The sequence below is a fragment of the Cebidichthys violaceus genome, unplaced genomic scaffold (genome assembly GCF_023349555.1).
Source record: "Cebidichthys violaceus isolate CVI_PGR_0920_01 unplaced genomic scaffold, fCebVio1.0.p SCAF_7, whole genome shotgun sequence".
NCBI lineage: Eukaryota > Metazoa > Chordata > Actinopteri > Perciformes > Stichaeidae > Cebidichthys > Cebidichthys violaceus.
Window position 1 is genome coordinate 3,092,788 of NW_027176927.1, and position 18,122 is coordinate 3,110,909.

Below are 18,122 nucleotides of genomic sequence, written 5' to 3' on the forward strand. Positions count from 1 at the left end.
CGCATATTCATTCGTGCATGAACGCCATTTGAAGCAAACGTGTTTATTCCTCTCTCCCTTTGTAGTTTTGCAATACTCTGTGTTTTACAGGATATACCCAGCCTCATGCAGCAGCTGTTGCATGCAAACGTAATACAAACATAAAACATGCAGATTTGTTCTTGTTTATTGTTTAAAACAATCTATATGAGTCCACCATGAGACACCTTTGAGAGGTCTTTACATGTTCACCCTTCAAAGGTTCTTCCATTTCTTGTTTTCGGCACACAGGTAACTTGTTAGTTCCTGACCTGTATCATGCTGCCGATCTTGGCAGCTGTGTTCTCATCTCCAATCTACTTCATTCTGAGCACTATAGCATTATCTGTTTTGCTTTGTTGGACCTTAATAATGACTATGGCAAAAATATAGATATCATTCATGCTTATTTTAATGGAATGTGGCTCACGGCTTTATGTTGTTATGTTAATGTATCCTTTAATTTAATCCGCAAAGTGAAAATCCACAAATGGACGACATTCAATACTAGGCGATGATCTTTTTTCCAGAATGATCTGTTGTATAAACTTCAGCCACATTTGTTTTGAGAAAACAAAGAATCCTGCACACTCACTTTATGAAAACATAAATGAATAAAGTGAGAACAAGATAATGAGTGGGATTCTTTGTTTTCTTCAAAGGAAATAATAATTTGAAAATTAAATCTGCAACTTGCAAATTTGTTAATTTCAGTAAGTGATATTTTCATATCTGCATGCATCTGAAGAATGCATACATTATTCCATCTGACATCTGGTATTATAGCGGAAAAGTACACTTAGAAATAAGACATAATCATTAAAAGATTTTCCATTTGTTTGAATTATGATTCAATTTGCTTGCTTTGATTATTCATTGTACTGTGGATGTTCGTTAGCCATATCTTCCACCTTATATGGTACTGTGATCCCCATTGGGGTCATTTAATGTAATATTCAGTATAATAATCATGCTGCCGTTAAATTGGAAAAGTCAGCATGAAACATTTTGGGTTTTAAAATTGAGTTGGAATCAATATTTTACTTAATGTCAAATTTCTAAATCGTGATTCTGAAGTAGGTCAAAACGTAGTACCAAGCAACCATAATCACAGCATTGCTTATAATCTCTTTATTGTGAGACTCAAATTAGAACCCAAAAATAGTCAAATATCAAGATAAAAGGGAGACATTTCATGTCTTGAGCATGGTAACACAACACCAATCAATCAGTAGCTTAGCAGGAGATAAAGTTTGTATTTTTTTATTTAAAACTTCATATAACCCATACAGCAAACTGTACAATTGAATTATTCACAATGCGTTAAAAAGAAAATAATTCATTAGCTTTTCTTTAATATTTTGTTGAATATCCCCATGTTTTACTCAGATGTCAGTTATTCTAATGTACTCTTAACACATACAGTTACTAGGAAAACAAAATCATCTTTTTTTCCCTTTTTTTTTTACAAAACCTTACAAAAACTATATTCATAGAAATTCTGCATGTCCACAAAGAAAACCCTGGTTGGCACCAACATAATTATCGCATTGTTTGTGAGGTTTTCCGCCAAATGATGGTAGCTGTGCAACTCAAAAGAAAGGTATACATAAAAAGGCATACCGTTGTGACTGCTGGAAAATCAAAACTCATATCACACACTGCTAATGGAACACAGGTTATGTAGCTTACATTTTGAATTACTTTTCTCCCACGTTTCATACAATTTTGTGTAAAATGACATTATTATTCACATAAATTTGTAAAAAAAGATGTATATATTCAGCAACCAAACTGACTGAATCAGCCAAATCAGAAAACCCTGTCGTAATTCCAACTAATTTGGATTATGAAGATATTTTCAATTATTTTCACATATTACAGAGGTGAAATACAAGAGGCTTTGAATCACCTGCATGGGAAGCTACAGTACACATGAGGGTAACAGTAATATCGTATAACCACGTTTCAGCTGCGGCCGTACTTTAGATCACGCCCTGATCGGGATTTCAAGAGCAGTAAAGGTCCAGATACACAAGATAGACCCGATTCTCCCTATTTTAAGAGAGTGTCCCCTAAATTCTTGGGGAAGCTCTATTTCCATTTCATATTCAACTTAAAGAAATATATCAGCCATCATAAAAGAAGATTTACATACAGTTTTCCATCTGGATGATAGCACTCTGACATATTATAATGCATTTCTAATAAATAAATAAACACGGTTTGGGGCTGTGGGACTGGGGTAAAGTGAGGAAGTAAGTTAAAGAGACCTCTCTAATGAAATAAATAGCATCTATAACATATTTGACTGTGAACAGAATTCATTTATAACAGTATAAATTTAGCAAAATACATTTTCTCCTGCTGATCTTATCTACATACTCTACTTTGCAGAAGGGAATCCATAGACAATTATACAGTGAATCTCTACCAAACCAACGCTAAGTTATACAGATTGGAGTTTTCTTGAGTCATAGATGGTTACGTTTTAGTTTTTTTTTTTGTCTTGACTTATTGACTTCACAAACCTCACAGAGGTTTGCTGTTCGTTGGGCTCCCAGGTGATAGCAGCTCATAGACTCCTCGAATCTTCCAACGGCATGACATTTGCTGAAGATAAACACTTATTCAATAGGTATTAAAGTCAACATGACCACACAAAATCATCATCTGTCTTTTATCTGTTCACCACGTTATCTCTCAGCATGTTCACACACTACACGTATGGATTGACTCTGTCCACACCAGGTAATTTAACAGGAAAAGCTGGTGACTGAGATAACCTTCAAACCAAACCATTGCGAAGTTTTCATAAAAGCCCGTAATGCAAAGCAATCAGTTTCCTGCCAAAAATCCTCTAGATCACACCTGAAAGAAATGAAGTAACTGTTCAAAAAAATGTGTTCAGAAGTACTTTGGACATTCAATGGTTCTGTAGCCACACCAGTCCAGCACGACGTTTGATGGATATGTCACAATTTAATGCATTTAAGAAATGCTCTTTAGTTTTAAGGTCACAGTCGCTTCCCCCGTTATCTGTGACTTACAATTCTTTATTAAACAAAGATATGAACAGAAATACCTGATCCAATGCCTTCCACCCAGTCTGTATATATGCATATACAAAAACATATATACACATATAAGTACAGACATGCTACCATTTCATCAGAGTTGAGCACAAACTTTTAAAGTTGGTCCATATACTCAATATTTCTGTCATTATTCTTTTAGAAATTACACAGGACCATGGTTATGTTTTAAGTTTTCTATTTTTTTTGTTATGCTTTTCATGCAATGATTGTTTTACATTATAGTGTTGATAACCATACTTTAAGGTGACGTGGTTTGCACCAGCTAACACATTACAGTGCCACGACTGTGCCAATTACAATTTGCTTTGAATACATATTATTACCCTGCATGGTTGGAAAAACTGTTCTAGCAAGATCTCTTAATGGTCCCTTTTAAACCACTCTAATTTACTTTGCATTGAACGCAGGAGTAGTGCTTTGTAAAAAGCAGAGTGAGCAGGAATTGGCCCGATTTGTACTGTATCTGGTTCTGTTGAATGGCCAGATCTTTGGCAATCAATTTTGTAAACTGATTAAAATTCAATAACGTAATTTTTTTAAATTTTTGACATAAAATGTTCTTCTGCTCTACTCCATCTCTGTATCAATGATTAATTGCTTGTGTCTAACCATATAGTTAATTTCACATGACAAATTCAACAAACATGTATTTACCTCGGAACAGTTGTGTCTTTCTATTGGTTTCCACCAACAATAATATTGTGGTTACTGATTGAGTGTTCTTTCAGGTTATCATATGCGTACCTGTAAACCATGCTTTCAAAAGATCCTGTCTCATAACCTGCAGCTTAGGACTCAAACATGAACGCTGGAGCCTCGACAAGTTTGAGGTAACATTATTTTCTGCCATCAGAGGCCATTCAGGAGTTTGTGTAAATTAACCGGATGAAGGTGAGAACTTGATATCATAATCTTAATGTATGGCAAAACTCTTGTCTAATGAAAACAACTCTTTATCATCCTCCATGAATCCGTCACTTATTGCCATTCTTAACAAAGCCTTTCATCTCGCTTTAATCCGTATTGTTCAATAGAATTCAGTCTTTTCACTGATAGAGGATTCCTTGAATCATGTGTATTTTCTTGTGTTTTTGTGTTGCGCACGTAAACATCAGACTTGAAACCGATTTTTTGGGTGTACTGTTTTCCTAAAACCTCCCCCAAATATTATTTGTACCTCTTGTGGTTTGGAATACAGTGGTGAATGTTGTCATACCTGTGTGGCTGATGCTGCCATTTTGAGTTGCCCATGTTTTGTTAGTGTCCCCATGTCACTGTGGTTAATAGTGAATCTGGTGATCCCGTCTATGCCATTGTCTCTAGTCTCTGGCATCGCTCCTGACAAGTTGCTCAGGAGGTTCTTGCCCTGGGGGGAACACATTGTCACGGGAACACGGGAGTCATCCCAGTGCTGCAGCTCATGTTGTCCTTTCCCGGGAGTCGTCGGTCGTTGTAGGCGTGCATGTTGATCACTGCATCCGTCTTCACCATGACTGGAGGCTGAGGCTTGTGCCTCACCCGCCTCTCGCAGGTGAATGACAGTCTGATCTCGTCCACCATGGCACTGCACAAAGACCTCTGGGCGAAAAGGGAGGATGCGGGGAGGAGAGCAAGAAGGAGAAGAGGGGAGAGGGACGGGGGGGCGGGTAAATGCCTTAGCTTTAAATTGTTCTGACAGCAGAGTGTCGACAGTCTAAAGAGCACAACATGCGTTAGAACGTAACATTCGCGTTGTGCCAGTGATCGTGTGTGTATGTGCACGCGTGCGTCCATGGCTGTCAGCAATGTCGACTCGCACCACCACCACCACATGTAGCCTGCACACGGTTCATTATTGCTGCTGTGTCAGGAAGAGTGTGGTGCATGAGCATGCATGCAACTACGCACTCAAATTAGTGATTTACAACAGTAAAGGGTTCATGCTATTCTGACAATTCCAATGACTAATAATGGATTCATTCTCTATGCTCCAATTTGCAATTATGCCTGTTAAAATACGTACATGTTGTGGTGTTATGGCCCAAGTCCTCTTAGAGATTAGCCAAAGGCATGCAAATCCTTTAATAACGTGTTTAAACTAAAAGCCAGAGCACGGCGTTGGTTAGGAGGCTACGTGGAAGTTTAATCACAAAATAGGCTCGGTTAGCGACTCCTTTTGCTAAAATCGAGGGTGAATTAAAGTGAAATGCTAGTGGAATGTATTTAAATTAATGTTGGGCTAATGTTCCAAACCACAGAGTAAAGCTCAAATAAAGAAAATAACACATTAGGCATGTGATTTATGGGGACATGTACCTGCTCACGTTCTGCAGTCTTCCTTAGCTTGTAGATGAATTCAGCAATGGCCACAAAAACAGACAGCACGAGACCAGATGCCAGCACAATGAATATACCACCCAGGTTCTGGATCCCCATGGGGCCTGTCTCGTGACGCTCTTCATCCAAGCAGCTGCTCCCACTCCACCACTTCTCCTTCAGCATTTGGAGGCGCCCATCCTCCAAGATGCTTAGGATTGCTATGGTGATTTTGTCCCTGTATGGGGAGCCTGGAAACAACATAAGGCCTGTTTTACTTTGGAAGAAATGCCAGCTGGATTCTGTGATAATAAGGTTCATAAACACGTTGTGGCATACCGTCTAACTGGTAGCTAAAAAAAAAAACGTATGCTACTGCGTTGTCTAAAAAGAAATCCCTCACCGTCATCCTTCAAAAGGCAACATGTACGAGATTGAAGAGGTTGTTTTTTTTTTGTATCAGTTAGTAGGCAGCCTCAAATGTTCACAGGTCTTACCTAGGGGAGTGCCGATGCCATAGCCTTTGCTGTCGATGATCCCTCCCACCTGTGTCAGGTTACAGTTCCTCTTAGTGATGTAATCGATAGTTGTGGACTCCATTAAGAGGGCATAGTCTGACTTCAGCACCCTCTGAATCCCATCCTCAATAGACTTCACCAGTGATGAGCTCGGCTTGCTGCTCATAAAGGCCCACATCTTCTCAAAGGTAGAAACCTTAGATTTCTGGAAGGGACAGAAGGAGCCAGTTAAAGAAAACACGTGCCTTTGAAGCTCATTTGTGCAACCTCCCTTGCTGCAAGTGAAGAAAAAGTGGTTGAAAAATATACAATGCTCTTAACAACTTAAAAAAAAAAAATGTTTGAGCTTGAACAGAATTACTTTCAAACATTATAGTCAAAGGTGTTACAGCTGAACATACTGCTAACCATAAAATCTCACCGGTACCTCTGTAGCCCTGAAGAATGGCAGAGTAACTTGTGGGGATTTTTTTTTTTAATGTTTGAATAGAAAAGGTACATAATGTGTTCACTTACAGCATTGAATAATACAGATTTTAGCCAGTGATAAAATAGATTTACGTGATTACATCCTGCTGATCGCCATTGTCTCGGGATTAAAGGACAGTAAATTGAAGCTGTGTGCCCATCTATTCTCATAAGTGCTACTGAAGCAGCAATAATAGAATGCCTCTCCATTAGTCTTGCATCAGGCTATGTGGTATTTCATGCAATTTTGTATGAGGTCACATTTATGCCATGTCTAATCCTAGATAATTACTCTCTAAAGACTATAAGCCATTTCAAATTGTGAAAGATGCTGTTATAAGACGCCCTCCATTATGTTTAACTACATTAGAAGCACAGTCCTGCTTGCTTAAAAATAAGGTATTATAGCCTGATATTAAAACTTAAAAGTACCAATTAGGATGTATAGCAAGTTTTGCCAAGTTGGCATCTTTGTCGCTAGAGATTTGAAGATGAGGTCAGAAAGGAAGATGGACCATATGGCACAAAAATTCTACTCTTCAAGGCTTGGTTTAGTCTTTTTTTTTTTAACAAAGCACATATTTATTTTCTTGTTTTATGCTAATATCCACTTTACATTAAAATAATAGGGTACAAGTATAACATTTATAATTTTTGACGCTTTGTACTGATATTAGGATTGTTGAAAAGAAGTCAAGTTGTACAGCAGATAATGTCTTCCTGTTGGCTATCAGAGTTTCTGGTCAGCCATTACTGAAGTTTGCTGGTGAATTAATTCATGTATCTAAGAGAAGTTATGTTATACCGTCTTTGTCTTTTAGGGCCAGGATGCATATTTGGAATTGCAAGAATTGAGCAGAATTGAGAGCAAAAAAACACAGACGGTTAAGTATGTCACTGAGTTAAGGACCAAATCCATCCAGTTATATCCATCTGCAAAGCCTTCATCTACTTCACGGTCTCCTCAGTATTTATCATGCTTTTCTGGCTCATTGAATTGACTTCATTAGGCCTTTCTGGAAGTGCAAGTGGGAGCAGAGGGCACTTGAGCCATGCAACTCTGATGAGGTAATTAAACACCTGTTTCTTCTATTTATGACGCTGGAATCACAAGTGTGATTTATCGACGAACACAAAATGATCTTAAACTTTCTTTGACATGGCTATTCAGAGGAACAGAAGGTTGATTTCTTTTCAAAGTGTTAACGAGTTGAGTTGGATCCAGGTGCGCTAATTGTCATTACATGTCATTTCATTTTCATGGGATGCAATGCAAAAAGTAAGTTATCTTACAGTGTTCCAAGTCACCACTAAATCTATAAGGTATCAGCAACAACCCTGAACCCAATAACATAATCAAAACTGGGGGATTCAGAACACACGCAATTCTGCAGATTCAACAATGAGGCATGCAGTGTTCATGAGTTCCACTACAAATTTCTTAGGCATTAAAACTAGGGCAGACAGATGCCCTGGAAGAATTTCTAGCTTTCCTGCTATTGAATTTCATAAACTTATGGACTCCCTTCAATTGAAATGTGCAGTGTTTTCATTTTCTTACTCAGAGAAACTGTAACTCTGTTACATGTGTTATTCAGCACCACAGAAGCAGAAGCATCTAAAGCAATGCTCAAAATAATAAAATAAATTCAAAGACCCTGCAGGCACGCTGAAACTTTGGAATAAAAAAATCATTATGGAGGAACACATCAAACAGTGTAAAAAAGTGGAGAAGCTGAAGAATTTTCCTTTGCTGTGGGAATTAAGATCTATCTATATTTTATTTATATATATATATATATATATATATATATATATATATATATATATATATATATATATATATATATATATATATATATTAATTCAAGAACCAACATCTTGTCTTATTTCACATACATTTGACACATCATTATTATGACTACTGTACATGTTTGCACTAGGCATGCTTCAGCTACACCATGGCCGTTTTTACACTGGAACCGATCTCTATTGCTGTTGACATATTTTATCTTAAATCTCCGTAGTACCTTCAGTAATGTATCAAACTTGTATTCATGCTATACCTTGAAGAAAGTCATGGTTGCGCCATCTTTGACCACACCATACTCAATCTTGGTCTGCTTCGCGATGTCATCGGCTGAGTCCACAGGCGAGTCCATTCTCTCCACAGTGAGGAAAGCTGCCAAATTAGCTGTGTAGGATGATATGATGATGAGTGTGAAGAACCACCAGATCCCACCGATGATCCTGGTAGACAGGGCTTTGGGCATCAGTTCTGAGCCTGTACGCAACACAAAGTGAGAGACCATTAAGCAATTATCGAGATAAAATTGTACCTGCCAACACTGTAACCAAATGAAACAAATGCAGAAACATGATGGCCTGCGTTTTTGTTAATTAGCCTGCAAATGTTTTTGGCAGTGCCACTGAAAATAAAGCCAGTTTGGCAATTTAGCCAAAATCTAAATTAACAATTCAGAATGGGCAGATCAGACCAGTAAGGTGTGTGTTCCTCAGGCTTCTACATTCGGTTCAATAGCCTTTCTGAGCAATGATACTAACTCACTATGTACTCAATCACACTGGCAGATGACTATTATTTTATATTGTTAACTTGCATTGGTAATAAAGTGTTTTTATTGAAAATATAATGTGTATCAAAAACTTTTAATGAGGGAGTATAAAATCTATCCCCACACCGTATTTCATTATTTCTAGTGTGCTTCAGTTTGATTGAAGTATTTGCTGCATAATTGTTGTCGCTAAAACATAAAAGATTAACTGATTAATACCGTTTGCAGTTGATCCTAGTCTAGATCTGAATCTTTCATCTGAAATGAGATGTGATGGACCAGTTGACACACCATATGTAATTCACACTACTACTGTTTCCTTTCATCTTCCTGTTACGTCATTTATAGCTCATCATGTTTACCAGATGTACACACTAATATATTTTGCAGTCAAATCATTACAGTCTGTATAAAAAAAGAAAAATCAAGATATGGTGCATAGCCAGACTAACTGACAGTCCACTTCAGCATCAGCCGTGACTTTGACTGGTCCTCTGCTTAGTAATACTATGATTATAATGGCTCACTGACTGGTGTTAAAGTTACTTTATATCTCATATCTGACAACCTTTAAAATACCCTTGCGCTTTTTGCACTGTTACTTTACTGAGAAGATTTATGAGGGCAATTCCACAGGAGGGGGGGGGCAGAGTGGTCAGCTCTTTAACCTCTTCTACCAAATTTGATTGGATTTGTCCTTTGTGGTTTGACAAAGACTACATGGTTACAAACAAGGGAAGACAGTAGCATCGCTTCATTCACTATGACTTTGCAGCGTAAGGATCCAAATGCATTCTCTTGTTGCACTGAAAACGAAGTGAAGCAACGGGTAACTCAATTGAATTCCACACTATAAAGTGCTGTTGTCAGCATGGAACAGTATATGGCGCTGGATCAGAGAACTAATAAATACAAAAAGCAGATCAGTCATATGGTGCCAGGGAAATGAAACGGTGTCAATATGCCATACATTTCCTTGAGGAAGGACTCATATCTTGTAAGCCAAGGTAATATAAATGTTTGTTCACAGAAGACGATACTTATTCTATTTCAGTAACCAAAACAGTAATACTTTACTGTCTCTTTGAGCGCTGCAGGGATGACGTATTTTTGTAGGCCGACCCTAGAAGTTAGCATTGCACTGGTTCCCTAGACAAAAAGCCGATGGGAGTTTTTCATTGGATTTTGGATTATTGCAGAAAATAAGCTCTGTGGCAAACACAAGTTCACGATACTTAAAAGTTCAGTTCAGCAAGACAGTCCTTCACCTCGACTGCCCTAAAACGAGCTACACCACGGTCGCATGAGTGCAAGGATACACAATAAAGACACCTAACAGCGTCAGAATTACCAAGAGGTGTTTTATATTGTATAAGAAAACATTAAAATATTTTAACCAAGCTGAAGAGATTTCAGGTATCTAACCAAAAATCCATCGATTTTGAGACGAGGGAATCGGAGATGCAAAAATGCTCACTAATTTGGGGTTTTAAGACTCTGAAGCATTCAATACATGAAGTTACATACTTAACATTAACTGACAGTTATGGGAGTGCTTGATCTTCTACTCTAACTCTCAAAGTGAAGTGAATAAAAGTATTTCCTAGGTATATGTATTTACCTTAAAAGGCATTCAATAGCATATAACATAGAATTTGTTGGACATGGATGACAAGCTTTGAAGTACAGTAGCTACATGTTAGCTACATAAGCTAGTCCAGCCTGTAGCAAACATTAGCTCACCACAACTCCCAATCTCCAAAATGAAACTCCCAGCAGTAACAAACAACCTTTGTGTCTTTTGTTATTGCAACAAATACAAGTGAGAATCAGAATATGAGCTATCCTAACTTTAACTTACTCACAGTAAGGGTTGTGCAAAAGCTCCTATCTACCTAGTTTGCCATTATTTATAAAAGCTTAGTTCCCCAGGAGATGGTTCAAAAGTGCTTTTACAAAAAAAAAGAAGAAACTCTTAACTCAAGGCCTATTCACTAGCATCAAAAGGCTTTCGAGAGCTTATTTGTTGATTATATTAAAAAGTAGACTTGAATTTTCAACTTTAAGTTGAGGCCGGAAGAAAATTGCTGTTGCATTTTGAACTCCTTTAAGATTTGTTGTATTATCAAGCCTTATGATTTATATATCAAGGTGAAGGTTGTGAGGCTTGTGTTTCCAGTCTGTTTCATTAGTTTTTCTGTAATGCATAAATATTCTCAATTAACCAATACTCAAGGAAACTATCAGTGGTTTTAAACTTAATGTTGACTGAGGTTGAATTCCAGTATTCCATTCATTTCTTGTGTGAGAGTTCTTTCTTGCGACATCTGTGAATACTATACACACAAGGGGAGTTAATGTATAATGGCTACACTATATCTATAGCCACTACTAATATTTCAGCATAGATTTCTTAAGATGACGTCATGCAGAAGTCAGTCTGACACTGCTGTTCTCATTTTGAATAAATGAACAGAATGTTTTGTCTCTCATGATGCTTTTTTGAATTTTCGGTCTGGGGGAGAAAAAAGCTGGTCTCTGTGGATTCAGTAGTGCGCCATGCTAAACATGATGTACCGGTTTTCTTGAGTGTTTCTGCCCACTAGCAATGCCTCACTTTAACATTAGAAAACAAGGCTTTCCCATGAGAATGATTACCTGCACTTAGCATTCGCTCTCTGGAGTCACTGCACAATAACTCCCGTTCAAAGCTTGAGGCTTTTATTTGTTAATTGCTTTTGAATAATAACACTTGTGAATGAAAATGTTTATTCCATTGCAAGTAAATCTTGTTCTGAATCTCAAGAAGGGGCAAAGTCACAACTGCAGTTTCTTAAACACAAGACAAAATGTCAGCACATATTAGTTCTCGCATAAAGAACCAAATATAGAGTACAATATTTTTGGCTTTAATTATGCATCTTGGTGATATTTAGAGTATAAATATACTTTAGAAAATCAAAGAATAATGTCAGCGAGAATGAGAGAATTGGGAATAAGTCAACTCATAAATCAAACATACTTTCTAAAATCATTTTACGTGGAGAAACCAATTTACAGGAAATGATCAGACATATGTTTGTTGTGAGCAACAGCCTACTGAGACCCCCAGGAACGCATTTGAAGTACACAAAGTGTTTGGTTTTGCACCTCCTCATATTTTGCGTTCTTTGTCTTGTCTCTGACACCTCCCTCCCACAGACAAGCTGGTAGAATTTTTTTTTTTATTTGTGCATCTCCTCAAACACGTCCATTTGCATTTTAAACATGTCAAGGAAATGGCTTCCGTCTCAGCTGCTGTCACTGTGTTTGGCAGACAAGCAGAGGATGTCTGTTAATGTGACACAGACAAAATATACCCTGCTGTAGATACCACCATGCAGCATGTGCTACAAGGTGCTGCGGCACAAATGGAAGTCACAGAAAGCCAGAATCAGTCTGTCAATTTCAACTCAAATAATGTATTTGTTTAAAATCAATGTGACGGTAATTTTGACAATACTCACTTTAAAAATCATGTAGAAACAGTTATGCAACATGACAAATATACCATCACATATCAATTCATAATGTAGGTAAACCTGCTAGAAAGCACACATGATCTTAATATTAACTTTGATATCCAAAAGTGACATTCTTTTTTATTTAGGGAACTTTGAATACAAACTGATTAGCAGCAGCAGTTTCAGTTAACTGCTGTAGATATGAGGCACTGACAGTCAACCCTGTGAGCCATGATACAAATTATAATAGGGAATTCTTCCCAGTTTAGTTTAATAATAAAGGCGACTAACTAGCTCATTTTGTTTTGATTTTCTGTCTCTTCTCCCTCCCGGCATGCTGGTGCTACACTCGCAGCCCTTTGCCTGCACCGGCAAATTGGCAGAGCTGCTATGCAGTTTCACAAGAGTGCTGCCGAGCTTCTGTGCTTAATGAATTGCTGAATGTGTTTGCTATCCTTATGGGCAAAGATCCACTGTTGAGTCTCTCTAAGCCTCTTTGATTTGTCTTGTTACATTGAGGTTAAGCATTTTATTACTTGGGTCTTTTTTTCCTTCACAGTTGACTTCATTATTTTGCTCCTGGGCCTTAATTTACTTACCTATCCCTTTAAGAGACATCTAGCGAATGACAACTTTGGTTGTATCCCTTTGGTTTTTCAGTCAAAAGGTATAGTTAAATCTGCAGTGGGAGGTTTAGTAATACATGGTGGGTCCTCGTGCTGAATAAAGAAATTGTTTATTTTGTTCTGACTTTTTTCAGCATTATCAACATCAAACAACACTAAGGGTGCTCCGATCGGCCACGTGACGATTATCGTCCGATTTTAAATTGAAATGTTTTCAATACTCATTTGTCTGCTGTCTCGCCTGTTCTTTAAATTACTCTTAGAGCAACACAGCTGGACAAACACAGTTTTGTCCGATTTGTATTTATTTTTTTGCGTGGGAGAAACTGTTTTTTGACCGGGGTGAAAATGTTTTAATGTTTTTGAACAGCTAAAAGCCAACAAATATGAATTGATGGTATACTTTGTTAGATAGATAGATGTTCATTTTGAATATAATAACAATCAATCAATCTTCCTTTTTTTTTAACGTTGAGTTTGGGACTCTAGATTTATTGGAAATTTTAGAATCACATGAGTTGGAAACGCAGCCACCTCAGGAATCTAATTCTACAAATAGTAAGCTATGACATTCAGTCCCGAGGCTGTTTGTAGCATTTCACTCTCTCTGATCTGCTCTGTGCCGCTGCAGAATGAATAGCCTATAGGGGAAACACTGATTAGGGTAGAATAATAGAAAAAAAACATTGATTTAGGATTCAAATTCCACCCATTCGTCAGGGACATTGAAATCTTCCTGGACACGTGGACAGGCACACACACACACACACACACACACACACACACACACTCAAAGAGCAGAGGAGCAGAATTGCTTGTTGAACAGTGAAATTGCTTCGAGTAGACCCCGTAATCAGTGATCGGATCACACGATCCTGCTTTCAGCGATCGGTGGTTGGCCCCAAAAATCAGTAGCTGAGCACCATTAAAGATCACAATGACATTTAATTGTTAGGCTACTTGTTGGACAGTTGGGCGCGAGACATAGAAATGTTCTCCCGCACAGTGCTGAAAACATCACACCAGCCAGCTCTAGCATGGCTGACAGCTGGCATTTGTCAGACATGTTCCTCAACTAACCCTTTTCGTCCCGACACGAGGAAAGCTCTTGAGCAGGGCCAGCAACTGCGTTACGGGGAAATAAATGCAGCAATGTTTTCCATCCTTTCCTGACAATCTCTGACAAGTGCCTGGCACCTACTCTAACCTTTTTAAACAGCAGGTAGGTGACAACAGCCTTCCTTTGTCATGTAAGGCTGAGCTCTGCAGTTGTTCTTGACAGGGAAATGTCTTATGAAACAGTCACGGAATGGAAATCATGGAGCTTGTCAGTTAAAGAGGGAGAAAGAGAGAGCGAGCAGCGCATGGGGAAAGAGGGGTGGTTTGACAGTATCGTTTGTGACAGGGAAGAGGATGTGCGCGCCACCAAACCTTGTTGCATTAAGGAACCGACTCCAAACCAGAAGCTGTTCAGGAGGGTGAAGTTGTTCTCCACCACATCAGATCCAGGGTTACAAGGATGGGCGTCATACCATTCATATGGGCTGAACCTGGGAACAAGAAAGGAAGTTGGAAAGCTCTTTTTAAATCTTTATCTTTATAAGATCTAAAAAAAAAAAAAAAATACAAGAATATGTTTCTGATCCCTCTGGAACACCATTCCTTCTCAAAAACTGAATCATATCAGCTAGAGAGCTATTCTGAGAGCTACAGCTATTTTAGAGTTCCACCTTTGGTTCGGAGTAACGAAACTACAGTATTGATCACTGCAGTAGAGCAGCAGCTCTACAACACAGTACCAGCATCAACTGATGCTTTGGGCCACTTGGCGGCAGCCGAACAAGCAGTAAACACAACCTTGACTAACCTTACAGAGTTGTTGTGGCAAACATGTTAGCAATTTGGCTATTTACATATCTAGTAAACAGAGCAATACTAGCATTTGTTTGAATGCATGTCTGTTTGACTACCTGATAATGTCCAATATTCACTCTGTTTTGGTCTCCACCTACTCCTAAGACTGTCTCTTTAGCTGCTACGTGCTCCACTCTGTTCATTAGTTAGTCGCGGATTTTGCTTGTCGGCCGTTTGGGGCTGGGAAATCAGCATACAGTCGGTTGATAAGAGCTTTTTCACTGAGAACTGCCCACTGCTGCTGTAACAAAACTCATGAGAGCAGTAAGACTGAACCCGAGCAATTAAGCTGCAAGCCATGCAAACCAACATAATGTGCTGATGTTGAAAAGCTCTTTGAAAGTGAGGGGAAGTGTAGAGTTGGGTGGGTTCATCCCTATGAGCAACAGTTTTCAAATCAAACAGTTTTTTGATCCATTGCTCATGTGACTTTACTTTTCATAACATGTTGGGAACAATGTGATCACCCACCCATACATTTACAGTTGTTTATGAGCCTAAAAACTTTTATCAAATGTCATGTAAAAACATTTTAAAAACATCTGGTCATGATTTAGCCTGAGCTCAAAACTGTTTTTTATTTAGCATATGTATATGCCTTGTACTAAAGGTGACCAACAGAGGCTCAGAAATCTCATTTTTTTTAGAGAGTACAAAATGTCATGTTTGAGAATGTGAGGCATTAAGACTCCAATGGAACCATAAAGCTTGCATCTTTCCATATCTCTGCCATTTAGTTTGACACCTGCTGCACACCTTTCATTGCACAAGCCATTTTTAGAGGCAGAGTCTGAGATAAAGCATTGTAAATGTCACTACTTTCCCCCCCTTTTTTAAATTTATTCATATCATGTGAAATATATTTTTCTGCCTCTTTACTCTGGGTGCTTTTCTGAGTACAATTGGATCCCACAGATTCCAGATAGAATCTCCCCAATAAGTGGCATATCTGTGACTTTGATGAGATAAAGTAGAAAGGGCTAATGACAGAAAAAAACCCAACTGTTTCTTCAAAAGCTAGATAAGTAACTAAAATGGTCCACAGCACTGGAACCCACAATGGTGTATCCTCAAGTGCTTAGTTAGAATTCTCGAGACATATTTAATTGACTGAAATGTATATTGTTCAAGAGATAGATACACTTCAATCTAATTACATGCTGCAGAAATATTTTCTAACATGTCAGCAGTCTATTTTAATCAGACACTGAACAGGACTAATGGTTCATCATTAAAAGCCTCTAAAATGGAGGTTTTATTCCAGCCAAAGTATTTCTCATCGTAGTTAAGCTATCAGACATCTGAAGTGATGGACAATAAAAGCGTGCTTTTAGTAAATGTTGGCATACCAAAGTTGTATTTCTTGTGCATTAAAATACAATACGCTGTCTAGTGTTTTCATCTCAAAGTGTTCCTCTTAACATTCATGTCCCCTTAATAACATTTGCAGACATCAGAGAAGCCTTGGGCAGCTGTGGTACAAATGGTTCTCCCTACCATTCCAATTCATTCCTTCAGTCGCATTTCGTTTGACTTTAATGTGAAATGGAAAGCCATGGCCAAATAATATTTATTAGTGAATAGGCATGGGAAATGGGAGAGGCTTTCTGCGCGTTACAAAACTACACATGACCTGGACTTAAACAGGCCACAGGTAAGGAAAAGGGCAATGTCCCTTTTCACTCATTTGATTGCACCTTCTACCCTGGTATATCCCTGGTTCTCTGCTAATTTCTAAAAAGGCTGTGTCGGTTAGCACAGCCATAAGGTTGCGTCAGACTGAACGACCCTACACAGAACTGTCTGCTAAACAACACTATGAGCTGTCTGCCAAGAGTGCAGCCCACACATAAAGTAGAGGAGGTGGTCTGGAAACAGCTTGGAGTCCAAACATAACTACTTCAGCCCTATGCAGCAACAGGTAGTGTCATTCATTTAGTTGCAGTTTCAATTTATTTTCACACCCCAATAACGCTGTGCTTTTTCTGTCCCATATTCATTATTTGATATGCAGCTATAATACATCAGTAGTTTATGTTCATTGGCAAGATGGTAATACCCAAAGACACTTACATGTCATATATTTGGCCAAAAATACATTGCATGGTTAATGGAAACACTAAGTGTTGCTATGTCAGCCATTGCTGTAAGTAGCTATAGATAGACTTTTAGCAACATATTTGGATCCACAAAGTGATTTAATGTTGTTTTGCTTTCATTGCAAAAGCTTGACTTTCTCCGAAAATACAAATGCAATTGCTTTTAATATCTCTACCTTTTATACAGTCAAACACTTTCACTTTTGAATATTTTTGTTATCACTATTGGAAATGGTGGTGAAACCATAATTCCACCACTAAGATAAAGAGATATTTTGCACCAGCCTAGACAGAAGCCAAAACCAGGTCCCTGTGTAACTATGAGAGATGATAAGTATATAAATGGAGAAACTCCAATTATTACACACTTAGCGGGGCTTAAATGCTCTTCCACATCAACACATTAACAACATCTTCTAATCATTTTCCAGATGTGTTTCTCCAGGTTTCGATCTATGGGTTGAATGTCCTCTTAAATCATCCTTCCCTTTTAAATATATTTTAGATGCCATTCATCTCCAGCTATGGACTAAAATGTGTCTTTGGATGGGTACCTTGCAACATAATTATTATGAGGCAGCATAGCTTTTGAAAGCCAAAGTGTTTTTCTACCTAATGTTGCTGGTAATGCCTTGACATGAGTCCAGTATTTAGAATAACCTACTTGTGCTGAAGTAGCCCTCTTATTGTTCACCGCTGTCTGTTTTATGCTCACACGATTTAAGGGATGCAGCAGCTTTCCAGCTTTCTAGGCCGGTTTCCGAAAAAAAAACTGATGCAACAATTTAAGATGATTTTGTACTTATGTGAAGCCACTCCAGAATTTCTTTGGTCTCACAACAACTAATGAGGATAGAGGAGTGCAGCTGTTTGCTCTCAAGCCTTTCAGTTCCCGCTTTTCTAGAACTTCCTCAAGCACCATTTTGCACGAGGAGCAGCAGGAAATACTCACAATGACACTAACAGGATATTCATCATATTTATGAAAAAAAAAAAAAAAGTGAAAT

The 18,122-nt window shown here is 38.2% G+C and overlaps 1 protein-coding gene across 1 annotated transcript in view; it reads right to left on the bottom strand.

Annotated features, from left to right (window-relative positions):
* Positions 1–1,254: 1,254 nt before the first annotated feature.
* The window catches only part of grik3 (glutamate ionotropic receptor kainate type subunit 3), a 33,677-nt gene continuing 16,809 nt past the window's right edge, over positions 1,255–18,122 (bottom strand). Inside the window, exons 6-10 of the mRNA XM_068735548.1 lie at positions 14,534–14,652; positions 8,464–8,681; positions 5,909–6,134; positions 5,412–5,662; positions 1,255–4,692 (exon numbers count right to left, since the gene is read on the bottom strand). Of these exons, the coding sequence (XP_068591649.1) occupies positions 4,327–4,692; positions 5,412–5,662; positions 5,909–6,134; positions 8,464–8,681; positions 14,534–14,652 (1,180 nt within the window). The 3' untranslated portion in view covers positions 1,255–4,326. The remainder of the gene's footprint in view (positions 4,693–5,411; positions 5,663–5,908; positions 6,135–8,463; positions 8,682–14,533; positions 14,653–18,122) is intronic.